This window comes from Dama dama, chromosome 5, assembly GCF_033118175.1.
Source record: "Dama dama isolate Ldn47 chromosome 5, ASM3311817v1, whole genome shotgun sequence".
NCBI classification, from domain to species: Eukaryota; Metazoa; Chordata; class Mammalia; order Artiodactyla; family Cervidae; genus Dama; species Dama dama.
In genome coordinates, this window is record NC_083685.1 from 32,208,236 (window position 1) to 32,230,349 (window position 22,114).

At 44.7% G+C, this 22,114-nt stretch overlaps 1 protein-coding gene and 1 pseudogene across 9 annotated transcripts in view; one reads left to right on the forward strand and one right to left on the reverse strand.

Annotated features, from left to right (window-relative positions):
- Window positions 1-1,417: 1,417 nt before the first annotated feature.
- LOC133055523 (PHD finger protein 23-like) lies at window positions 1,418-19,230 on the reverse strand (annotated as a pseudogene).
- Window positions 19,231-21,624: 2,394 nt separating this feature from the next.
- The window catches only part of RAPGEF2 (Rap guanine nucleotide exchange factor 2), a 258,399-nt gene continuing 257,909 nt past the window's right edge, over window positions 21,625-22,114 (forward strand). For all 9 annotated transcript variants that reach the window (XM_061142269.1, XM_061142270.1, XM_061142274.1 and 6 more), the window contains exon 1: window positions 21,625-21,759. In XM_061142269.1, the coding sequence (XP_060998252.1) occupies window positions 21,691-21,759 (69 nt within the window). In that variant the 5' untranslated portion in view covers window positions 21,625-21,690. The remainder of the gene's footprint in view (window positions 21,760-22,114) is intronic.

Genomic DNA, 22,114 nt, shown 5'->3' on the forward strand with positions numbered 1-22,114 from the left:
CTTGTGGAATCCTGGTTCCCAGACGTGGGACTGAACCTGGTTCCCTCCTCCTGCTCCCCCACCCCATACTCCACACTGAGGGCCTGAGTCCTAACCACTGAACTGCCAGGGAATTCCTTGTTATCACTTTTTTATTATTATTGTAAATAACACTGCAAATAACTCGATTATTTTCTTCTAATCAATTTCTGGAAATGAAATGATGAGACAAGAGGAGCCTAGGATTCTACATGTATAAAGTGTTATAATCTTGGGACTTCCCTGGTGGTCCACTGAGTAAGATTCCATGCTTCCAACTCAGGGGACCCAGGTTTGATCCTAGTTTGGGGAACTAGATCCTGATGCTACAACTAAGACCCTGTGTAGCCAAATAAATAAATGAATATTTTTAAAAAAAGTTAGAATCTTGATTTTCCTATCTCCTCCCATCCCTCCTTGTTGAGACACAACACAAGCATGTAGTACAACTGGCTTATGCGTGTATGCTTTAAAAATTGTGTGGAGAAAATAATCCCAAAGGAAAAAATCAAGGAGAATGTAAATCTCACCATTCACCTTTCCTCTGTGTGTGTGTTCTGCTTCATTTTGCATTTGGACCTGACTGTGGGTGAGGGGAGGTGGACCAAAAATGAGCCTGGGAAATATAAAGGGTCTCAAGACTAGGAGTGGGAAGTTAAGAACAGTATTTGAAAAAAAAAAAAATAGTGTCAGGGAGGATGTGCATTGGTTATACCAAAATACACCATTTTGCATAAGGAACTTGAGCATGATCAGATTCTATTATCCGCAGTGAGGCAGGGAAAATTTGAAGGGGCAAATTATATATGCTTTAGATGAAATTTTTTACAATTATTTTTATTTTTATTTATTTATTTTGAAGAGCCCACTCTGCTTTATTTACAACACGCAGGCTGTCTGTACAAACAGCTGGCCAGTGTTATTAAAAACAAAAGAGGTGAGGAATCGTCACCTTGCTGTTTTCCTTCCTCCCTCGGCCAAGCTCTGGTTGGCACTCCACCACTGAGCTGCCACGCTCAAAAGGGGAAGCCCAAAATTAAAAATACAACCGGTGTAGAATAAATGGGGGGTGAGATAGAAGAAAAGATGAGGGAGGGGAGTGCTATATTTACACTAGAGTTTTATAGACAAGTGTCCCACTCCATCCCAGTTCCAACCCTGGCCCAGAAACTGAGCAGTTGCAGGGACAGTTCAAGTGTCTAGGGACCCAGAGAGCCTCCCACCCACACCTGCAATGGGTCCAAGTTCAAGTCCACAAGGTGGGAAGGAAAGGTAGGGCAGGAAAACCACTCATTTCCAAACCAGTCTCCCTTGGGAATTTCTGCCTCGAAGTGGGACAACATCCCAGCTTCAGGGGACATGTCGACCCTGAAGCTCAGTTCCCAAGTCACATTTCCATTTGAAGTTCCAGCCTGGAGATGGCATGTGTCAGGGCTCTCCAGATTTCGGAGGCCCCCCTAATCGCCGGGCCTCTGGCCGCAGTTCCTTGCATTTCTGGCAGTAAAAGAAGTCAGGGATATTGGTCTTCTTAATCTTAGCACAGGAGAGGTGGATCCAGGTCCCACACAGGCTGCACTCAATCATGGGCCGGCCTGCAAAGGGCTTTTGGCAGTAACACGTGATCAGATCCCATGAATCATCACCTGATTCTACCCTGATGTCCTCATCCATGACCCGCATCTCGCCTTCACTGGAGCTGGCATTGCCATCTTGGCTCCTTTCAGTGCTGCCCACCTCCTTGCTTTCACCGTCAGTGGGAGGGGTTCCTTCGGGGTGCGCTGTGGCAGGGGGTCTAGGAGCCTCAGGTGTTGGTAGCTGCCATCTCTTCCCCCCTCCTGGCCCCAACTCTCGGTTCTTTCGGTCCTTCTTTCGAGGAGGCTGGGAGAGGTCCCCCTGGGAAAGGGGCACTGGGGTGAGAGCAGCAGGGGCCGGGAGGCATGTGTCAGGGATGTGGGGGACAGTGGTGATGCCATTTTGGGCCCATCTGGATCAAAGAGAGAGTCCTTGAGTTTCATCTTCTCCAGCAAAGTGGCACTGTCAGGGGTCTGCAGACGAGGGAAAGTGGACCTCGGGCGTCCTGGCTGGGTGCGACCTGCTTGAGCCGCCCTTCTCTTGGATGACTTTGCTTTCTTAACAAAGGTCTGGATGGTTCTGAGACCTGAGGGGGCTGAGTCCCAGCCATCGCTCTCTGCAGCACTCTCACCTCGCAATGGAGAGCTGGAGCCGGAGGCTGGCCAGTCACTTTCCTCCTTGCTTAGGGGGGATGTAACCTGCATAGGCCAAACAAAACTGCAAAATTTGTTGAAATCCTCAATTGTTCTCCGACGTTTCTCTGGTGGCTCCGGGACTGGGCTCCGCCATGGATTCCAGCATCGCCCCCTACCCTCCTCCCGGTTCGGCGCCCCCCTCCCCTGAGCCGGGGATCCCGGTGCCGCCTCCGGTGCTTGCTCGGTGTTCCTACTGCCTCGCTCCACAGAAGTGTCTGTTTCGGCTCGGTCGTGACTCGAGTCCGCTAGCCGCTGCCGCCACCTCCTTCTACCACAGTCTCCCGCACTCCCGGACCGGGGCCCCTGCCCCCGCGCCCTACAATTATTTTTAAACTGGATGTGTTTTCTACTCTTTGGATCGTCTGTTCAATTACTTTTCAATTTATTTTATTTAATGATACATTAATATAATGAATGTATATTAATAAATAAAATAACAAAATGGTATTTTGAAGTGGTGAAGTATTATTTCAAATATGTCACATACAATTTAAGGGAAAAAAAATTGTCAACTACATTTTCATAATGAAATGAATCTGTTCATAATCAGAAACCTAGGTTTCAGGAGCCGTTGTGGCTCTGAATTGGCAGGTAAATAATTGATTCATCTTCACGGTTTAAACACTTACTAGGTTCTCTTGCCTGGAAAATTCCATTGACGGAGGAGCCCGGTGGGCTACAGTCCATGGGGTCCTAAAGAGTCAGACATGACTGAGCAACTTCACTCCAGGTATGAAATGAAACTTTCAAATCTCCCTAACTCCACCCCCTTCCGTTTGTTTAGTACCTGACAGCATAAACCGAGATGAAATTCTTGGTTCCTGGTATTTTAAGTTGTATTCGTATTTCTATCTCAGTGTAGTTTTTGATGGTTTTTAATCATCTGGGAGATAGATTCGAAACAGTACAATTTTCTCCTTTAAATCGCGTGCTTAACTCTTGTCAATGTTGATACATATTATCTGTGCACATCAAAGTAAAGCTATGAATAGGCCATGCCTTGGGAAATAAAATGTTACAGATTTCACAGACACTGTCAGAAACTGCTGTCTTTCTTTCATATTTCGTTAATTCAGCAGAGTTCTCATGGATCCTAAGCATAAATGATGCTGTAATTTTTTGAGGTAAAAATGCTGTTCTTCAAGAAATCATCTTTTCTGAAGATTCATTAGACTTTGTTTAAAACCATAGCTTTGAGGAGCAGTCATATTTTGAAAATATGTCAGCTTGCCATAGTCATCATCCGTTTCAATTCTGGGAAAATGATGAAAGCTAGGACAAGTTGACTTTAATTAACATTTTCATCAATCTCTCCAGAGTGCATTGTAATTTCCATTACTTTTAAAGTGCTTCTGGAACCACAGGGGATGACATTCCCTAGTCTAACTACATAGTTACATACAAGTAAGTGCAGTAAATGTTATTATGGTATTTTGACTTAAAAAAAAATTTTGGTCACAGCACCCGACATGCAGGATCTTAGTTCCCTGACCAGGGATTGAACCCGTGAGCCCTGCAGGGGAAGTTCGAAGTCTTAAGCACTAGACCGCTAGGGAAGCCTGGTATTTTGATTTAAGAAACTCATTGAAGCTACTCAAAGCTGCTTGGTCAAAAAACTAAGGATTAGATCCTGTCTATATGTTATGTTTTATGAACAAGTTAGCTATCTACACATTTAAGAATACAAATGAAGACAGATTATCTTTTGTGTGAAATAAAGAGGTATGCTTAAAGGAGAGATTCAATTACAAAAGTTCATGCACTATTTCTATAGAGCATGGAGCAATCATATAGTCTGGATATGTGTAGGGCAAAGACATCGAGTGGTTTTTGTGGTACAAAGCCTCCTCAAAGAAACCAGAACAATGCTTGACACCTGAGGGTAAACAGGGTTGAAATCTCTCTGCATCTACCTGGAAACAACCTATCACTCATCCTGTTATATAAGAAATTATTACTTTTTTTAAAGTATATATTTGAACTTGGACACTCTTTTGGCTGATATCATTCTCCCATTGTGGTCCTTGAAGAAGCAAAGCTGACTCACACCAGAGTATCACAGTTCCCAGTTAGGTCAGGGGCCCCCAGATCATGCTGGGCTGTCTTTTCATAGTCCCTGGTCACAGATCTTTGGAAATCATAAACACTAGGAATGGATAAAAGAGATGTGGTACATGTACACAACGGAATACTACTCAGCCATAAAAAATGAACTAATGCCATTTGCAGCAATGTAGATGGAACTACAGATTATTATACTAAGTGAAGCAGCACAGAAAAAGAAAATACCATGTGATATAATCTATATGTGGAATCTAAAAAGATAATACCAATGAGCTTATTGGCAAAACAGAAACAGACTCACAGGCTTCAAATACAGACTTATGGTTACCAAAAATGAAAGGCAGAGAGAAGAGGGATGAATTAGGATTTGGGGATTAACAGATATGCATTACTGTATATGAAATAAATAACCAACAGGGACCCATTGCGGAGCACAGGGAACTCCACTCAACATTCTGCAATAACTTATATAGGATACGAACCTGAAAAATAGATGTATGTATAGTATATGCATATGTATACTTGAATTGGACTTCCCAGGTGATGATAGTGGTTAAGAACCTGCCTGCCAATGCAGGCGGTATAAGAGACCCAGGTTCAATCCCTGGGTCGGGAAGATCCCCTGGAGGAGGGCATGGAAACCTACTAAAGTATTCTTGTCTGGAGAATCCCATGAACAGAGGAGCCTGGCAGTCTACAGTCCATGGGGTCACATAGAGTCAGATACAAGTGAAGCAGTTTAGCACACGTACACATAACTGAATCAGTTGGCTCTACACCTGAAACAACGCAACACTGTAACTCAACAATACTCCAACATAAAATAAAAATTAAAAGACAAAGAAATCCTAAACATCAAAAAAAACCCACAATACCTCATCTCCACATGTGATTCTAAACAAAAACAACACCCATTTATAAGGTAGTGTCTAAAAGTGTCTAAAAAGTACTCTGGTGTGAGTCAGCTTTTCTTCTTCAAGGACCACAATGGGAGAGTGATATCAGCCAAAAGAGTGCCCAAGTTCAAATGTATACTTTAAAAAAAGTAATAATTTCTTATATAACAGGATGAATGATAGATTGTTTCCAGGTAGATGCAGAGAGATTTCAGCCCTGTTTACCGTCAGGGGTCAAGCATTGTTCTGGTTTCTTTGAGGAGGCTTTGTACCACAAAAACCACTCGATGTCTTTGCCCTACACATATCCAAACTATATGATCATTCCAGGCTCTAGAAATAGTGCATGAACTTTTTGACACTACCTTATAAAACCCACAATATCTCATCTCCATTTGTGATTCTAAACAAAAAACAACACCCATTTATAAGGTAGTGTCTAAAAAGCTTTTCCTTTTGACACTTTTTCTTTTTTCTTTCTTCTCTCCTTTCTCTCTCCCTCCCTTTGGTTTATGTTTTCCTTTCTTTCTCCCTTTGGTTTATATTTTCCTTTCTTTCTATCGAATTCTCTCAAAATATACTTTTAAAAATTCCCCTGCTATGCTAGTGCCCTAAATATGTACTTGTTTAGTCAGTCTATTTGGTTACTCAACACTCCATACAAAGGAACACACCTCAAAATGTCCCTGCTGGAGCCCCTACAAGCCATCTCTAGTATAAATCTCAATAATATGTCTAAATGTCTCTGCTCACTCGATTCATGAAATGAGTCCACTGATGCTCTTTTCTTCTTCCTTCAAAAGGGAAAAGAAACCAAATGAAATGCACAAACCTGGTTGGAATCATTGGCAACAATAAAAAGGTATTTTAGGGGTAACTGAGTGACTGATTATAGACCAAAATTTAGATATTGGATTAAATTTCTTAGAAATTATACTGGTATTGTTATCATATAGGAAATGTTCTCATCAGTAGGAAGTGTAGGCTGAAATATTTAGGGGCTTACTGTCACTGTCATGCTATTTGTAACTTGCAAGTTGTTCAGCAAAAAAAGAAAAAGTGTGTGTTATATTTATATATATATAGAGAGAGACAGAGAGAGAGAGGAAGGGAAAGACAAGAGATCGAGAATGCCAAAGTGTGACCAAAATGTGGTAAAATATTTACTTTTCTTTCAACTTTCCTATTGGGGCTGCTGCTGCTGCTAAGTCACTTAGTTGTGTCCAACTCATAGCGACCCCATGGACAGCAGCCTACCAGGCTCCTCCGTCCATGGGATTTTCCAGGCAAGAGTACTGGAGTGGGGTGCCATTGCCTTCTCCATTTCTACAGGGGAGAAATCACATAATCATTCAAAGTAGAATGCCAAATATCAGAAAAGACACAGTTGATATCATGTGGATCTAATATTTTGGGGTTTTCCATAGTCTGTAAGATAGCTGGAGGACTATAGTTTTGATTCATTAGATTCATCAAAGAAATCTGAGACTTAAATATCATTTCAGTCATTTTAAGTCATTTAGATAAATGGATTTAAGCACACACATGTGTGTGCTCAGTCCTAACAGACTGTTTGCAACCCCATGGACTGGAGCCCACCAGCCTCCTCTCTCCATGGGATTTCCCAGGCAAGAATACTGGAGGGGAGTGCCATTTGGTATCTTCCCGACCCAAGGCTCCAACACATGTCTCCTGAATTGGCAGGCAGATTTTTTACCACTGCAACACCTAGAAAACCCGCTTAAGCACACACATGAGCACATGATAACTTGAGTTCAAAAGCCCTAGAAGTCACTGTCCAAATGCCCATTGCTTTCTGAGGAAGTCCAGCTCTTTAAAAGCTAGCTAACTGTTTTTTTTTGTTTGTTTTTTTTTGATGAATCTCTTTTACAACATCAGCTTTCTAGGAGCTCAGAAACTGCTAGGAATCAATAAAGCAATATTTCTTTTACTCTGCCACTCAATAAAATATTGTTGCTTCCTTTATTCATCCAATTATTAAAAATTTAGTGACTGCCTGCTCTGAGCCAGGGCCAGCGTTAGGCTCAGAACACACAAAAAATTCATGAACTCTGCCCTCAAGGGGTTCAGGGTCACCTGGAGAGGCAGTCGTATGACACATGATCAGAGAATAACGTAAAAAATACTGTAATTATGGTACATATAAGCTGCTTTGGGACCACAGAATAAGAAGCCGTCTATTGCCTGGTGGATGGGTAATGGTAGTGAGGAATCAGAGGATAAACATTCAATAATAAACAATAACCATAACAACAGTAATTGTGGTCCTAGACCAGGAAAGTCTATAATAACTGTACTTAAGAAGAGGTAGGGGGGGCTTCCTTGGTGGCTCAGTGGTAAAGAGTCCGCTTGCCAAAGCAAGAGACATGGGCTCTATCCCTGATCTGGGAAGAACCAACATGCCTTGGATGAACTAAGCCCATCCATCAGAGCTACTGAGCTTATGCTCTCAGGCCTGTGAGCTGCAAATACTGAAGCCTGTGTGCCTGGAACTTGTGCTTTGCAACAAGAGAAGCCACTGCAATGAGAAGCCTGAACACCACAAGTAGAGAGTAGCCCCCACTCTCCACAAAAAAACCTGTGCAGCAACATAAATCTATTATAGCCAAAAATAAACAAATAAAATTTTTAAAAAAGGATTGACATCTGTTTAGGAAAAAAAAAAAGAGAGACAGAGATAGAGAGGCTTCCCTCATGTTCCAGTCGTTAAGAATCTGCCTGCTAAGGCAATGGACACAGGTTCAATCCCTGGTCCAGGAAGATTCGACATGCCTCAGGGAAACTAAGCCCTCAAGCTGTAGAGCCTGTGATCCACAGCAAAAGAAGCCACTGCAATGTGAGGCTCTCGGACTGCAAAGAAGAGTAACCTCTGCTCACTGTAACTAGAGAAAACTGATGCTACAAAGACTCAGTGCAGACAAAAATAATCAATAAAGGAGTAGAGAAGGGTGGAGTTGGCAGAAGTCAACCCAAATTACCAGTAGGGAAGGTGCCCGGACATATCAATACAAATCTTGGGAAAATTTTTAATAGGTCTGCCAGGCTGTTATTTTGCTGTGACCATAAACTCCCTTCCCAGGTGCTCCTTCTGTGTTATCTAGATGATACTGTTTCTTTTTCCATTTAAACAGGCCCCAAGGCTGATGAAAGGCATGTGAGTGGCCTCTGGACAAGCAGCTGGTATGTAGCAAGACAGAATCTAGGTTAGGACTCATGTGTCCATCTTGTTATGTAACATCACGTACCCACAGATTTTTGCTCAGGAAGATCTTGAAGGAGAAGTAGGAATTTCATAGGCGAACCTTGTATGGAAGGAGCTCTAGGCAAGAGGTGAACACACAAGGCATTAAGGAATTAAGAGAGTTTGGTAAATCCTTGTAGACCTGATTGTTAGGAATGATTGGAATAGAAGTTATCCTTGGGGAGGAGAGAAAACTTGACAGGGCTCTTGAGTAAGATACAAGGGACCTGGGGCTTCCCTGGTGGTCTGGTGGTTAAGAGCCCTGCCTTGCAATGCAGGGGACATGAGTTCTATCCTTGGCTGGAGAACTAAGGGCCCACCAGCTACAGAGCAACTGAGCCCGGGTGCTGTAACTACTGAGGCCATGCGCCACAACCAGAGAGGCCACACACTGCAACGAAAGACCCCCACATGCCTCAACTTAGACCCAATGAAGCAAAAAAAAAAAAAAAAGATACAAGGGGTTGTATCTCATGGAGGAAATGTGGAAAAGATGCTGGTGGGATTCAGCTTTCAACTTTGTGATTACATGATCAATTTGTCTTTTTCAAAGATCCTTCTGTGCAAAGGCCTGGGCAGTTTCTAACAAGAGGGGAGTGCCCTGAGGGGCAGGAGCCAGGTCAGGTGCCCACTGGAAGGTGGAGCCTGCACTTTGACGGGAGACAACTGGATAAAGAGGTAAAGAGGATAAAGAGGTCTTATCCTTGCCTGCTGTTTTCTACCCTGTCCTGCTTTCAACATGACTAAGCACAGTATCTTTTCATCATAATCATAAAAAGCATCATGGAAACATTCTTTTACAAAATGATGACTAGGTATCACTTTTGCAAATGGTGTTTGGGAATCAATAGTTTCCTCTGCTACTTCCATGGGAATATTCTCAAATTCCCATGTTGCTCTTTTGGAGGCATTTTGTGTGGGTGTGGGGGTGGGAGAAGGAACTAGATATTAAGAGATAAGGTTCAGGGGGAAGTAGAGGTGTAGGGAGGATTGGATTGCAATTCAACATAATTTAATAAAAGATTCAGCATTTTTTTTTCTTTTTTGCCATACCATGCCTCTTGTGGGATCTTAGTCCCCTGAGCAAAGATTGAACCCAAGCCCTCAGCAGTAAAAGCACAGAGTCCTAACCACTGGATCACCAGGGAATTCTCTGATTCAACATAATTTTAAGGATAGAACTCAGGGGCTGCAAGTGAGTCAAAGATGGTTCTTGGTTTTGCCTGAGCAACTAGGTGGATAGTAATGTCATTCTCCAAAATACAGGTGTATTTGGAGAGAGATTTTGAAATAAAGATTTTGAGTTCAAATTTGAATGTGTTAATTTTGCCTAAGTGGGGAAACATGAACATCTTAATACTGTCTTACAATTTATGAACATGGTATTCTTCCCCATTTTCCTTAGACATTTTTTATTTCTTTTTTATTTTTTAAGTTTTTTTTTAATTGAAGGATAATTGCTTTACAGAATTTTGTTGTTTTCATGATCAAGTTGGGTTTTGTATTCCAGGGGTACGAGGATTCTTCAATATATACAAATCAACCAACGTGCACACCATCTTAACAAAATGAAAGATAAAAACCATATGATAATCTCAATAGATGCAGAAAAAGCCTTTGATCTCTTGCGGTAGAGCTTTTATAGTTTTCTGCATCTTGTATTTTTTCTGCAAGTAATTCATCTGTCTCTCTTGGCTGTGTCTATTTTGAGGAGCCTGTGTACATCTCTGTGGAGATGTCCTGTAGGCAGGCCTGGGGGTCTGGAATATTATCTGGGCTGGAATTTGGGTTTAATATAATCACATTTGTTGTGACTGTCATATTTCTCAGGGGCAGAAGAAAATAAGATTGAGGATTAAAAGTCACCATGATCGCCTTAATGGTCTTTGAGAGTCCTGGCATTGCTAGGTAGTGACTATTGATCTTCACAAGAAAAGATGACATTCATTGCCTGTGATAATTTTTCTTGCATAATATATGCCCAGGACTTGGTGACCTCCTTCCGAAGATGAACTGCATGTAAGAAAGAATATATAACATCTGAAATTTCCTGCTAAAAGCTCTTTGTTTAGAAACCACGCCTGCCTGTGAATTTTGACGTGTGTTTTCAACATTTCCCAGATGAAGTTTGAGAGTTGTGACTGGATGGCACCACGGACTCACAATTTCTTTCTAAAGGAAAACAAGGAAAGTGCTTGGAACTCATATCCTGATTTCTATGCCTCCTCACCACCGGTGGTTGTCTAGCCTTGTTCACAGGGGTAACTCCCCTGGTTTAGTCTATTTCAGGCTTTGCATGAGTTGGCCCAAACTTGGACCCAGAGTTCTTCAAAAGAATCCTACTTCAGGGCAGGACAGAAATTGTGTAGTGACAACTGTATGGTCTGGACATTGCTTTGCACTTGTTTGACATGGGGTGCTGGCAGGGGGCGGGGGAGATTATAGAATTGAAACTCTTTCAGAAAGTCTTTATTTTTTTTCCAATTCCCATTTCATTGTGTTTAAAAGAAAGGTCAAAGGAATGTCTTAGCCAGGAAAAGGAGTATACTCTAGTACTGACAGGCCCCAGCAAAGAGACCCACAGCTAACTTTGCAACTGACATAGTAGCATCAACTGCAACTGCTTTAATCACGCAGAGGAGCTTGTGTGGTCTCTTGTGGTCTTATTGTCAGGAGAAAGCCAATGGGTCTGCAGCAGGTACTTGTGCGTGTGTGCTCACTAGCTCAGTTGTGTTCAACTCTGTGTGACCCAATGGACTGCAGCTCTCAGGTTCCTCTGTCCATGGGATTTTAGAATACTGGAATGGGTAGCCATTTCCTCCTCCAGGGATCTTCCCGACCCAGGGACCGAACCCGTGTCTCCTGCAATGCCAGCAGATTCCAGGGAAGCCCCAAAGTCTATGGTGCTTTTGTGTTCACAGATTGCCATAGTTCTTGATGGAATTTGTCTCAGGTTGCAGAAAACGTGTGTTGAAAGCATTGTGGTTTCTTTTTTTTTTTTTTTAATCACCATAAAGATAAATGGTGGGGGGGGGGGCATGCAGAAATGTTTAAAATTAGTTTGCTCAGATCCTACTCAATTACACAGCCTGTAACCCTGCTATTAACCTTGGGCAGAGACTGTGGAGAGCTCCAGGGGTATTGTTCTTTGGCCAGTTTTGGGCCAGGTAAGGCACAGATTGTTTTGATTTGAAAATCTATTAAAAACATGGGAGTTGCAACTGTCACAAGCATATCATTGTGGGAATGTAAATTGGTGGAGCCACTATGGAAACAGTATGGAGATTTCTCAAAAAACTAAAAATATAACTACCATATGATCCTATAATCCCACTCCTGGGCATATATCCAGAGAAAACCATAATTCAAAATGTCACATGTACCCATGTTCATTGCAGCACTAATTATAATAGCCAAGACATGGAAGCAACCAGATGTTCATTGACAGATGAGTGGATGAAGAAGATGTGTTACATTTATACAATGGAATACTACTCAGCCATAAAAAGAATGAAATTATGCTATTGGCCCAACATGATCACAACTAGAGATTAACTAGTAAGTCAGACAGAGAAAAACAAATATCACATGATATCACTTATACATGTAATCTAAAATATGACACAAATGAACTTATCTATGAAATAAAAACAGACTCAGACATAGAGAACAGACTTGTGACTGCCAAGGGGGAGTGGAAGGGTAGAAGTAGGAGTTTGGGATTAGCAGATGCAAGTTATCATATATAGAATGGATAAACAACAAGGTCCTACTGTAGGGCACAGGGAACTATATTCAATATGCTGTTATAAACCATAAAGGAAAAGAATCTGAAAAAGAATGTATATATGCATATAACTGAATCACTTTGCTATACAGCAGAAATTAACACAACACAGTAAATCAACTGTACTTGAATAAAATAAATTAAAAAAAACCAGAAACATTACTGTAAATATTATCTTAGTCTATAATTAAATTGGATCTCTGGTTCATTTGATCTTACTATACATACTTTTTAGTCTTTTGAATGTGAGGTGCAGATTTATACATATTAATATTTGGAATCAGTAATTGTGACATTTAAAAATGGTATAATAAAAAAGGGATAATAACACACAGACTGTTTGCATGCTCAATCATACCCAACTCTGCAACCCTATGGACTATAGTCCACCAGGCTCCTCTGTCCATGGGATTGCCCAGGCAAGAATACTGGAGTGACCTGCCATTTCCTTCTACAGGGGATCTTTGTGACCCAGGGATTGAACCTGTGTCTCCTGCTGCTTCTGCATTGGCAGGCAGATTCTTTACCACTGAGCCACCTGGGAAAACAGTATGCAGGCTAATAGATGGTAACTATCCCTTGCTTTTTGAAATGGAGATAATCCTGGTAATAGACTCAATACTTGTAAGAGTCAATTGTGGTTTTTCATGTATTTCATAAGAGCAGAGATCCCTCAGTCACAGTTTTGGTGCATCTGACAAGCAGCTCCTATTCTCCCCTGAGAAGCACAGGAGGCTTTCTTTCTAGAGATGGCATCCCTGCCTAGCTCTGCCAGCATTCTCAGCCTTGTGAAGCTGCTGATCGTCCCCAGTTGGAACCTCTGCCCCAGATAGAACATTATTTACATTTGAGGCTCTGGGCTCCTTGCAATAAGTAATTAAAGCTTATTTACTAAAATAGCCTAAATGAAAGAACTACATATAAGTTCAAAATTCTGTATATAAAGTCAACTAGGTCAATGTATTTTTAACCTAAAATCTTTCTTTCTTGTAATTTAAAGGGCCATATAAAAATTCTTTGACTAAAGCTATTTACTTTCAGGGGAAGGGAGAGATGAGACAGACTATTTACTTTTATAAATCCTGTTTTGAGTCATTGTCATAGTAATCTAGCAAGGAAGATATTTTTAAACTATTTTATAAAGATAGAAACTAAGACTCAGAGAGGTTAAGCTCTTTCCTCAAGGTCACAGAGTTCCTGCCTATCAGAAAAGGCTTTCAAATTTGAGACTGTCTGACATTAGATTCTGTTTCCCTTGTAAAGCTGTATTTTATTGACTCCACTGGGGAGTAAATGACATTTTCTTCCTCTGCAGCAACTGAAGTTCTGCTAGTCCAATCATTTCTGTGTTATCTCCTGTGTCAACAATCCTGTCTCTGACGCACCCAGCCAGGTTGGGGTGGAGTGCTGAGGGTTTTTGCCAGTCTTTAACCTGATTTAATCACCTCTAGATTCCTACAGACAGCTATGATGCCACAGGCTCATTCCTGGTAGGTGAGATAAGTGTGAGGCGAAACCAAACTCAGTTTTACATGTCTTACCAGCACTTATCACTGGTCATACTTATGTGATAAGTACAATGTTCATATAAGAACGTGAAGGATGGCCGGGACCATCATGGTGTGCCCCTCAAGAGCTTGGAAGTTTCTCTTCGTCTGAGCTGCATCTCTTCTACCATCTTGGCTGCTTCCTCTATCAGATCCCAGACAATGTTCAGAGGCTTTTTTCTTGCTTGTTTGTTTTTGCCATTTACTTGTGCATTCCTCTTTTAAATCTCTAACTTGATACATCCTCATACTGAATGTTCCTCCTAACCCCCTATAAAGGCAGTGTACCCCATTTCCTTTAAATTTTTGTGTTGCAAAATAATGTACCCTTTGATGTTAGGGGAAACACTAGCTGGAACTACCCACCCTGGCCAGGCACAACAGTAACCATCTCTGTGAGTTATTTTTTGACAGGAGGTCTTGGTAAGGAACACGGAACTAACAAGCCACCACCAACAGGAAGGATTCGGGAAAGGTCAAAAGGAGACATCACATGTCCTACCACCTCCTAGAAACCTCCTTGCTGGAATCTATCTTGTCTGAGCAGTGGCTGGGCCACCAGGAAGCACACTGAGTCAGAATAATCAGTCAGAGACAACCAGGAAATGAATCCCATCACCGTAAAACTCTAGACTGTGAGCCACGTGGCAGAGAAGTCCTCCTGGGTTCCCTTATCCTCTGGCTCTCCACCCTTGCACCCCTTCCCAGTAAAGTCTCTTGCTTTGTCAGCCAGTAGTCATGGCTCAGGTGGTAAAGACTCTGTCTGTAACAAGGGAGACCTGGGTTCGATCCCTGGGTTGGGAAGATCCCCTGGGGAAAAAAAAATGGCAACCCACTCCAGTATTCTTGCCTGGAGAATCCCATGGACCAAGGAGCCTGGTGGGCTACAGTCCATGGGGTCACCAAGAGTCTGACACAACTGAACGACTAAAGTGTCTCCTTGGACAGTTTATTTCCAAGTGTTAGACAACAGTCCACTCTCAGGCCCTTGAAGGGGTCCCCCGTCCTGCAACACTGGTAGTTAAGACTAAAATACAGTGCAATGAAATAGCCTCCTTTTCCAAACGAGCCCTAAGTGCATGTTTCCCATGCCCTTGTTTGCCCTTCACTTCCTTTGCCTAATTTAGATTTGTAAGCTCAATGCACAGACTCCCTCCTTTGTTTATGTACATATGGTGCCTAGCACTAGTCTTGGGTTTAACAAATACTAAATAATCATGACTTCAGAATGATTATTATTAGTATTGGCATTTTAAAAAATCACAGCTGGTCAAGAATATTGAATTTCTTTTTTCTCACATGACCTTGACTGGTTTCGACGCTCCTAAAGCAGACAGCTGTATTATAGTTCACTTGCTTGCCCCCTTGCATACTACTTAAGAGACCAGGGTTGGGGATAATTGTAGCTGCTTTTCTTTGTTGAAACATATTTATAAATTCTGCACTGCATACCAGTATTCTGGTGGATGTAATTTTAGTGTATGTAACCACCTTAACATAACCGGAGAAACCCAGATTCGATAAAAGACAATGTTCCATTATGACAGAATTATCTTGCGGGATTCATTTTGCATGTTTGAAATGGAAGGGTTTTGGTTTTTTTCCTCTTTGCATTATTAATTTAAGCATTCCTGATAATCAACATGGGCTTCTAAAATCTATGCATTAAACACTCATTGACTGTGTGATGGCATTTACGTTGTTAGGTTTTAAAATGAAGTCCTTAATTTTACTGATTTTCAGGCTTTAAAACAACTGTGAATCTGCATACTTTACTTAAATGCTCTTAGAGGTCTCTTTGAAATTGGCAGACTGATTTTCGGACTACAATTTCACAGGGCAATTCATAAAAATAAATGCCAAACCCTAGGCAACAATAGAAGGAATTGACAGTGGATCAGAAGTTTAACAACGCATTTCCTTTTAGAAATGTCAGCATCAGCTTTCTCACAATCAGGAAATACAGAAGTCTGTGCTTTCCCACCGGCCCAATAGTTCAAATGCAAACACATCAGCGGAAGAAAGTGGTTTTGTCAGTGTGGGGGATGCAATCATGATAGAACAGTTTTATTTGTTAACCAGACTGTTCTCTGATTTATATTTTTATAAAAAAAATTTGTGGTCAAAGCAGAACCAAGGTCATTATAAATACATTTGGGAAAATGGTTTCTTTCTTTTAGAATCAGTTCTAAAATAGCCACACATTAACATGACACCTACGTTAGCCTCTTTCTTAGTCATAAGACAGCATCCTTAACTCTGAATTTATCAGGATTCCTAAAAAATCAAACCTAAGAGTCTGAGTCTAATTGTGCTTTTGATACACTTCATCTGACTGGTTCCCTGAGCTCTCTGCTGTGTACTCACTGTTTTTTTCTGAGCTTGTAATTGTATTCTCCACCTGGGACTCTCTGGAATGCTATTTGCAGGTAGATACAATACTACCTAGTGGAGTATGCTCATTGAAAGCAATCCAGTGTCTAAACTACAGCCTTCCACTCTTCTGAGATTCAAGGAACTGCAAAACAATGTAAATAAAAATTGTTTGGGAGAAGGGGGATGTATGTGAGGAAGCTCTTTAATAGAATTCAATCTCCTTCAGCTCTCAGCCTTGCTTCCAGAGGGTTGTAATCACTAGACACAATGGTAGCCAGAGGGATCTCTTGTCTTAGAACAGGGAAGCTTCCTGGATCCTAGCATCCTGGTCATTCTCCTAGGTAAGGGGCAGAAATAGGCAAATGTCTAACACATGGAGCCAGCCCCCAAGAGGTCAGGGAACACACCATGTTTGTCTTACCCACTATGAGTACTCTAAGCACAGACATCAGTGGGTCCTGGCACATCACACACAATGAATACTTATTGACTGATTGAATAGTAAACATTTAATGTGTTATTTTGGAACAAAATGACTCTCCCTAGATAGATTGATATAGATGTATCAATTCTATTCTTATGTCATACCTGGACCAATATGAATTTTAGAAAGTTATTTTACTCACTTTAAACACCTAACTTACATAACGTATTTAGAGATGTGTTAGAATTTACTGTTGTAATCATTGAGGCTTTTTGAAGTTATAGGTATAATGGTATTAAGGCCAGAACTCGAAATGTATTTCTAGAGTTAAAACTCAGTGTTTGTCTATTTATCCCTTAACGACTTCCTAGATAATATGACAGAACATGCCTTAAACATGCCTTTAACATGCCTTTATGAGGCAGCCTAATAGATGGCTTACTTGGATTATGGTGACTGACAGTTTGGTTTAGGTTAATTGGCAAACTGGCAAAATAAGACAATTTTGTCACTTATGGTATACAATGCATACTGTTGGAGCTCAAATGTTAATTAAAAAAAGCAGTTCATGCTAAGCATTAGGTGTCCTAGATGCTGAAGGGCGATAAGCATTATTGACATACTTAGATAAGTAGATTCTAAATAGTGGGGAATTAACTTTAATTGAAATTAAATGATAGCTTAGAGGTTGACAGTGAGTTAGTAATTTTGTTGGTGGATAAGACACACTATTAGGCCTCACTTGAGGTCATCGGGGTGATTCTGTATTACAGTCGAGCTCTCAGAAAAAAACAAAACAAAACTGGGTTTGCAACTGTAGCTCACAACTTTCTGGGTGTGCATTCTGGGTGAGTGGGTTCCTGCCCACTGGCTGGGCTTTGGGGCTCTGCTTCGGCTTCACCCTCCCCGTGGGACAAGGAATTCCATGCTCTCAGAACACCCTGAGCCTTGGAACTTACTGCCCTGCCACTTTCAGGCCTGGTCATCCAACTCTGTACCACAGCTGGAGAAATCACCAAGGGGAAGCTTTTGTGAGGGGTATGATGTTGTTTGGATGTACAGGCTGGGATGTTTTTGAGTGCATGAGTCTTTGGGTAGAAGGTAATGGAGCCGAGGTGGGAAGAAAATGAGGTGTGAGTTTCAAGCCAGAAGCCAGTAGTCCGTGACACTGTGTTCCATTTAATTTATAGCTTTAAGAATTTATGATGAGGTCTATATTAGCTTGCCCCTGACCCCTCCAAACTTCAAGGCAGGCCTGGAACTAGGGCAAGTCACTTAGCCTATTTTAGTCTTAGTTTCCTCATCTGTAAACAGGATGATAGTAACTGTTCCACTAACCTCAAAGGGTTGGGAGGATGAGCATGATCTTAAAAATATTAACTACTGTGCTGAGCACACAGCATGGTTCAAGCACTCTGCAAGGCACTTTGAATGGATTCTATTGGATCCTTGCAAATCTTCAGGGCATGCAATTTTTATCCCATTTTTAAAGAGCAGCAAACAGGCTCAGAGAGGTTGCTTCTCTCTTAGCCTCTCCTCCTCTATCAGGGGCACAAGTGAGATAATGTATGTAACAGTCTCCTACACATACAAAGTGATACTATAGTTTTTTTTTTATTAATTTACTTCATGTTAGGTGAACAAAAGGAAAAAATATCATTCATCTTCAGAAGCTTACATCATTATGGAGGGAAACAAACAAGAAATAAATCAAATATGTAACATGTCAGATGGTGGTAAGGAAAGCAAGGGAGAGAAAGAGGAGCAGGTGGAGATAGAGGGAAAGTCACATTCGAATAAAGATAGGAAGGAAGAGTGGAGGGAACATCAAAAACAAAACAAAAAAAACAAAGCGGAGGGCTTTGTTTTGTTTTTTGGTGGCCTAGGGAAGCTGGTCACCAATTCAGGTGGCAGAGGAACTGCAGAGGGAAAGGCCATGAGACTGTGAGTTCCAGAAGTGGCATGTAGGCCAGCATAGTTGGAAAATGAGTAAGGGGTTGAGTAGTAGGGGATGAGTCAGAGAGACAAGTGAGGGAGGACCAGTCTGTAGGTCATTTAGGCCATAATAAATACGGATCTTGGCTTTTATTGTAAATGTGATGGATAACTAATGAACTTTTTTTTCTTTTTTAGCAGAAGAGTAGGGCTTCCCTGGTGGGTCAGATCAGGAGTTCTGGTTTCAATCCCTGGGTCGAGAAGATCCCCTGGAGATCTTCTACCCACTCCAGTATTCTTGCCTGGAGAATTCCAGGGGCAGAGGAGCCTGGCAGAAGAGTAAATTGAACTGGAATGAACAGATTCACTTTACATGTTGGAGGCAAGGGGCAAAAAGAGAGAGACCAAGGAGGTGGTTATTGCAAAGTTTAGGCCAAACATGATGCTGGCGTGGACCAAGGTCATGGCAGTCAAGACAGTGGGTAGAGGTTAGATTCCAGATACAGTACTTTGAAGGTTGACCTGACAGGTTTATTGAAATTTGTAGGGTGTAAGAGAAAAAGTCAAGAAAGATGCCAAGGTTTCTCACCTGGGCACTGGGTGATTGGTGTAGATGACCGTTGGCTGGAATGGGGAAGGCTGTTGGTGGGGCATGTTTGGGGCCAAAGATCTGGAGCCTGGTTTGCACATGTTAATTCTTAGACATCTACTGGGCACCAGATGGAGATGTCAGGTAAGTTTTCTCACTTCATTGGACTTGATTTTTCTTCTTTTCTCTCTTCACAGAGTGGTAATGGCACTTATTCAAGGTGGTGGTCTATGTCATAAAGAATCTGATGCTGGCCCTCAAGTGGGGAGTTTGAGAGAAATATGGGGAAGCAGTTGGGGCAGGGGTAATATCTAGAGATACAAAGGTCTAGAGACACAATTTGTAACTCAGATTCAATTTCAGAAGGTTGGGCCAGGATGGTTTCTTCTCTTGCAAGCCACACAATCTGTTTAATGCCATGCAGATGACTTCAGGAACGTAAAATGTTTGTTCATAACTTATTCCAACTGTTTAAAATAAACTAGATGTTGAAACAGTATCTTTGAAAATTGGAGTAAAGTCCAGCGTAGTAGGTGGTGCAAATAACAATCCTCCTCTGAATATGACCTCCATACAGACAGCAAAACATGAACTTATTGAGGGTGAGGGAAAGGGAAGCAGGTAAAAATAAAACCCTAGGACCAGAACTCCAGAGCTGCGGCCGCTGGTTGGCTGACCTTACACTTCTCGACATGGCCTTGGCGGGGTATGCGGCAGGGCCCCGGGGGCGGGGTGGCATGGTGACAATAGGCATGGTGACATCTTAAAGGGCTCTCGGTCCTAGTGCTTCTGCACCAAGTAAGTCCGACTTGGGTCTGGAGGTTTACTCCGCCTCATGCCAAGCACACCTGCAACGGTTTCTGCTTATGTCACAGGATTTGCTGAGTCTCGCGCAAAAGGCTGATCACCTCTAAATCTGGAGTGTTTGCCTGTCTTGGGGCGGTGTTTAGTCCAGTACTGAACTCTTTTTAGTTTCGCGGTCACTTAAGTGTCAGGCGCCTGCTGAGCACCGAGGCAGGAGGGAACGCTTTCCCTGAAGCAAGTCACAAATAAACCTAGTAAACCCCTAGAGGACTGATTGTCTCTGCAGCGACTCGGAGCCCAACCCCTGGGTTCAAAACGACTGCCCAGGGCGGCCCAAGCTGCGGCCGGACTTCTGTTCCCGGTCAACTTTCAGCCCCGGCGGCCGAGACCTGGCGGCAGGGGGAGTATGGACAGGCGAGGGGACGCGGCAGATCCCCCGGGATCCTGAGTGGGATGTGGGTAGGGGGCGCGGCGTAAGCCGGGGAAGGGGTGGGGAGCGGGGACAGGGGAGTCTGCGCCTTCCGCCCCGGCGCTGAAACTCGTCGCCTCCCCGAGGCCAGGTGGAGCGGGGCCCCCGCCAGCCCCGCCAGGGCGCTGCCACCCCGGGCCGCCGGGACGCCCGGCTCACCTGGGCCGCCGAAGGTGCCGCTCACCAGCGAGGGCGCGGCCGGCGGGCCTACCGGCTGGGGGCCCGGGGGCGGGCCCGGGCGCAGGACGCCCGGCCCCCGCCGACGCGGCGCGAGCCCACTGGCCGCAGACCCGTCACTCACTCTTCACCATGGTTGCAGCACAAAGCGACCGGCCCCGGAGGCCGTTTCCTCCCTAAGGAACCGCGGGGCGGCGCGGAGGCGCAGGAGGAGGAAGAGGCGGGGAAGAGGAGGGGAGTCGCCGCTTCCCAAACACTCTCCGGGGGGCAGTGCGCGACGCCCGCCGCCGGGAGTCCGGACCCGGCTGCCCGCGGCCCCTTCCCTCCGCGCCCTCAGACCGGGAACAAAGTTGCCGAGAGTCAGGCGACCGAGGGCGCAGCCGGGGGCGCTCTGGCCGCTCCGCGCGCGCCGATGGGGGGAGGCGGCGGCGGCGGAGCGCACGGTGGCGGCCGGGGCGGCGGCGGCGGCGGCGGGGCGGCCCGAGGGGATGCAGCAGCAGTCGGGGGGCTCGGCGGAGCGCAGTAGACAGAGCTCCGGCGCGGCGGAGACGGAGACCGAGGCGATTCAGCTCCGGAGCGCCCAGACCTGAGCCAGTCCTCAGACGGCGGCCGCGGGGCCGCAGTGCTTTCCGGAGACCCCGAGAGGAGGGGGCGGCCCTGCGCCCGGAGGAGCAGGAGGCCCGCGCGCCCCAGCCTCCCCCCTCACCGCGGCTCGAACTCCCTAAAAATAACTCAGGCCCAAGAGGGCCGGGAGGAGCCGCCACCGTCCCCGAGAGGAGCCGGGGAGGCGTGTCGAGCCAGGGCCCGGAGGGAGCCTTCCCGACCGCGCGGCGCGGAGGAAGCGGAGGAGGCGGAGGAAGCGGGAGCTCCCGGCTGCCGGGCGCCTCGGGGACCCTCGGGCCTCACGCCCCCCGCCCCGCCGCGCGCCCCGGGCCCCGCCGCCCGGCCGCCGCCGCGGTTTGGCTGGTTGGCCCGAGGCGGAGCGCTCAGGGCGGAGGCGGCGGCGGCGGCGGCGCAGGGCCGGGAGGAGGCGGCCGAGGGCGCGGAGCGGCCCCGGCCCGGGCCGCGGGGGGAGATGGCGTCCTACGTGGATAACAGCTTCCGCCAGGCGGTGATGAAGAACCCAGCCGAAAGGACCCCCCAGGTGAGACCCGCGTCGGCTGCGCCCTCCCAGCCCCCACCCCTCCTGACGCCGTTTGCCCCGCGCACCCGCGCCTCCCATCAGGTCCCCAACTTCCAGTGGCTTCCCATCTCCAAGCCTTCCCCGGCTCGTCCTGGCATTATTTCCCCCTTCTCTTGGGTTTTCTTCTTTTCGCTGCCTTCTCGGTGCTGTCCTGCCCCCGCGATTGTCCGGCGGGGCTGAGAGGTCTTTCCCGAGCGTCCCGGCTTCCCAGCCGCGCACTGGGCCTGCGAGTCTGCGGGGGTGACCTCCCCTCGGCCGTCCCTCTTGCCCCACCGGCCGCAGGGCTGCCTTCCTCCCCGAGCCTATGGTCCCTTTC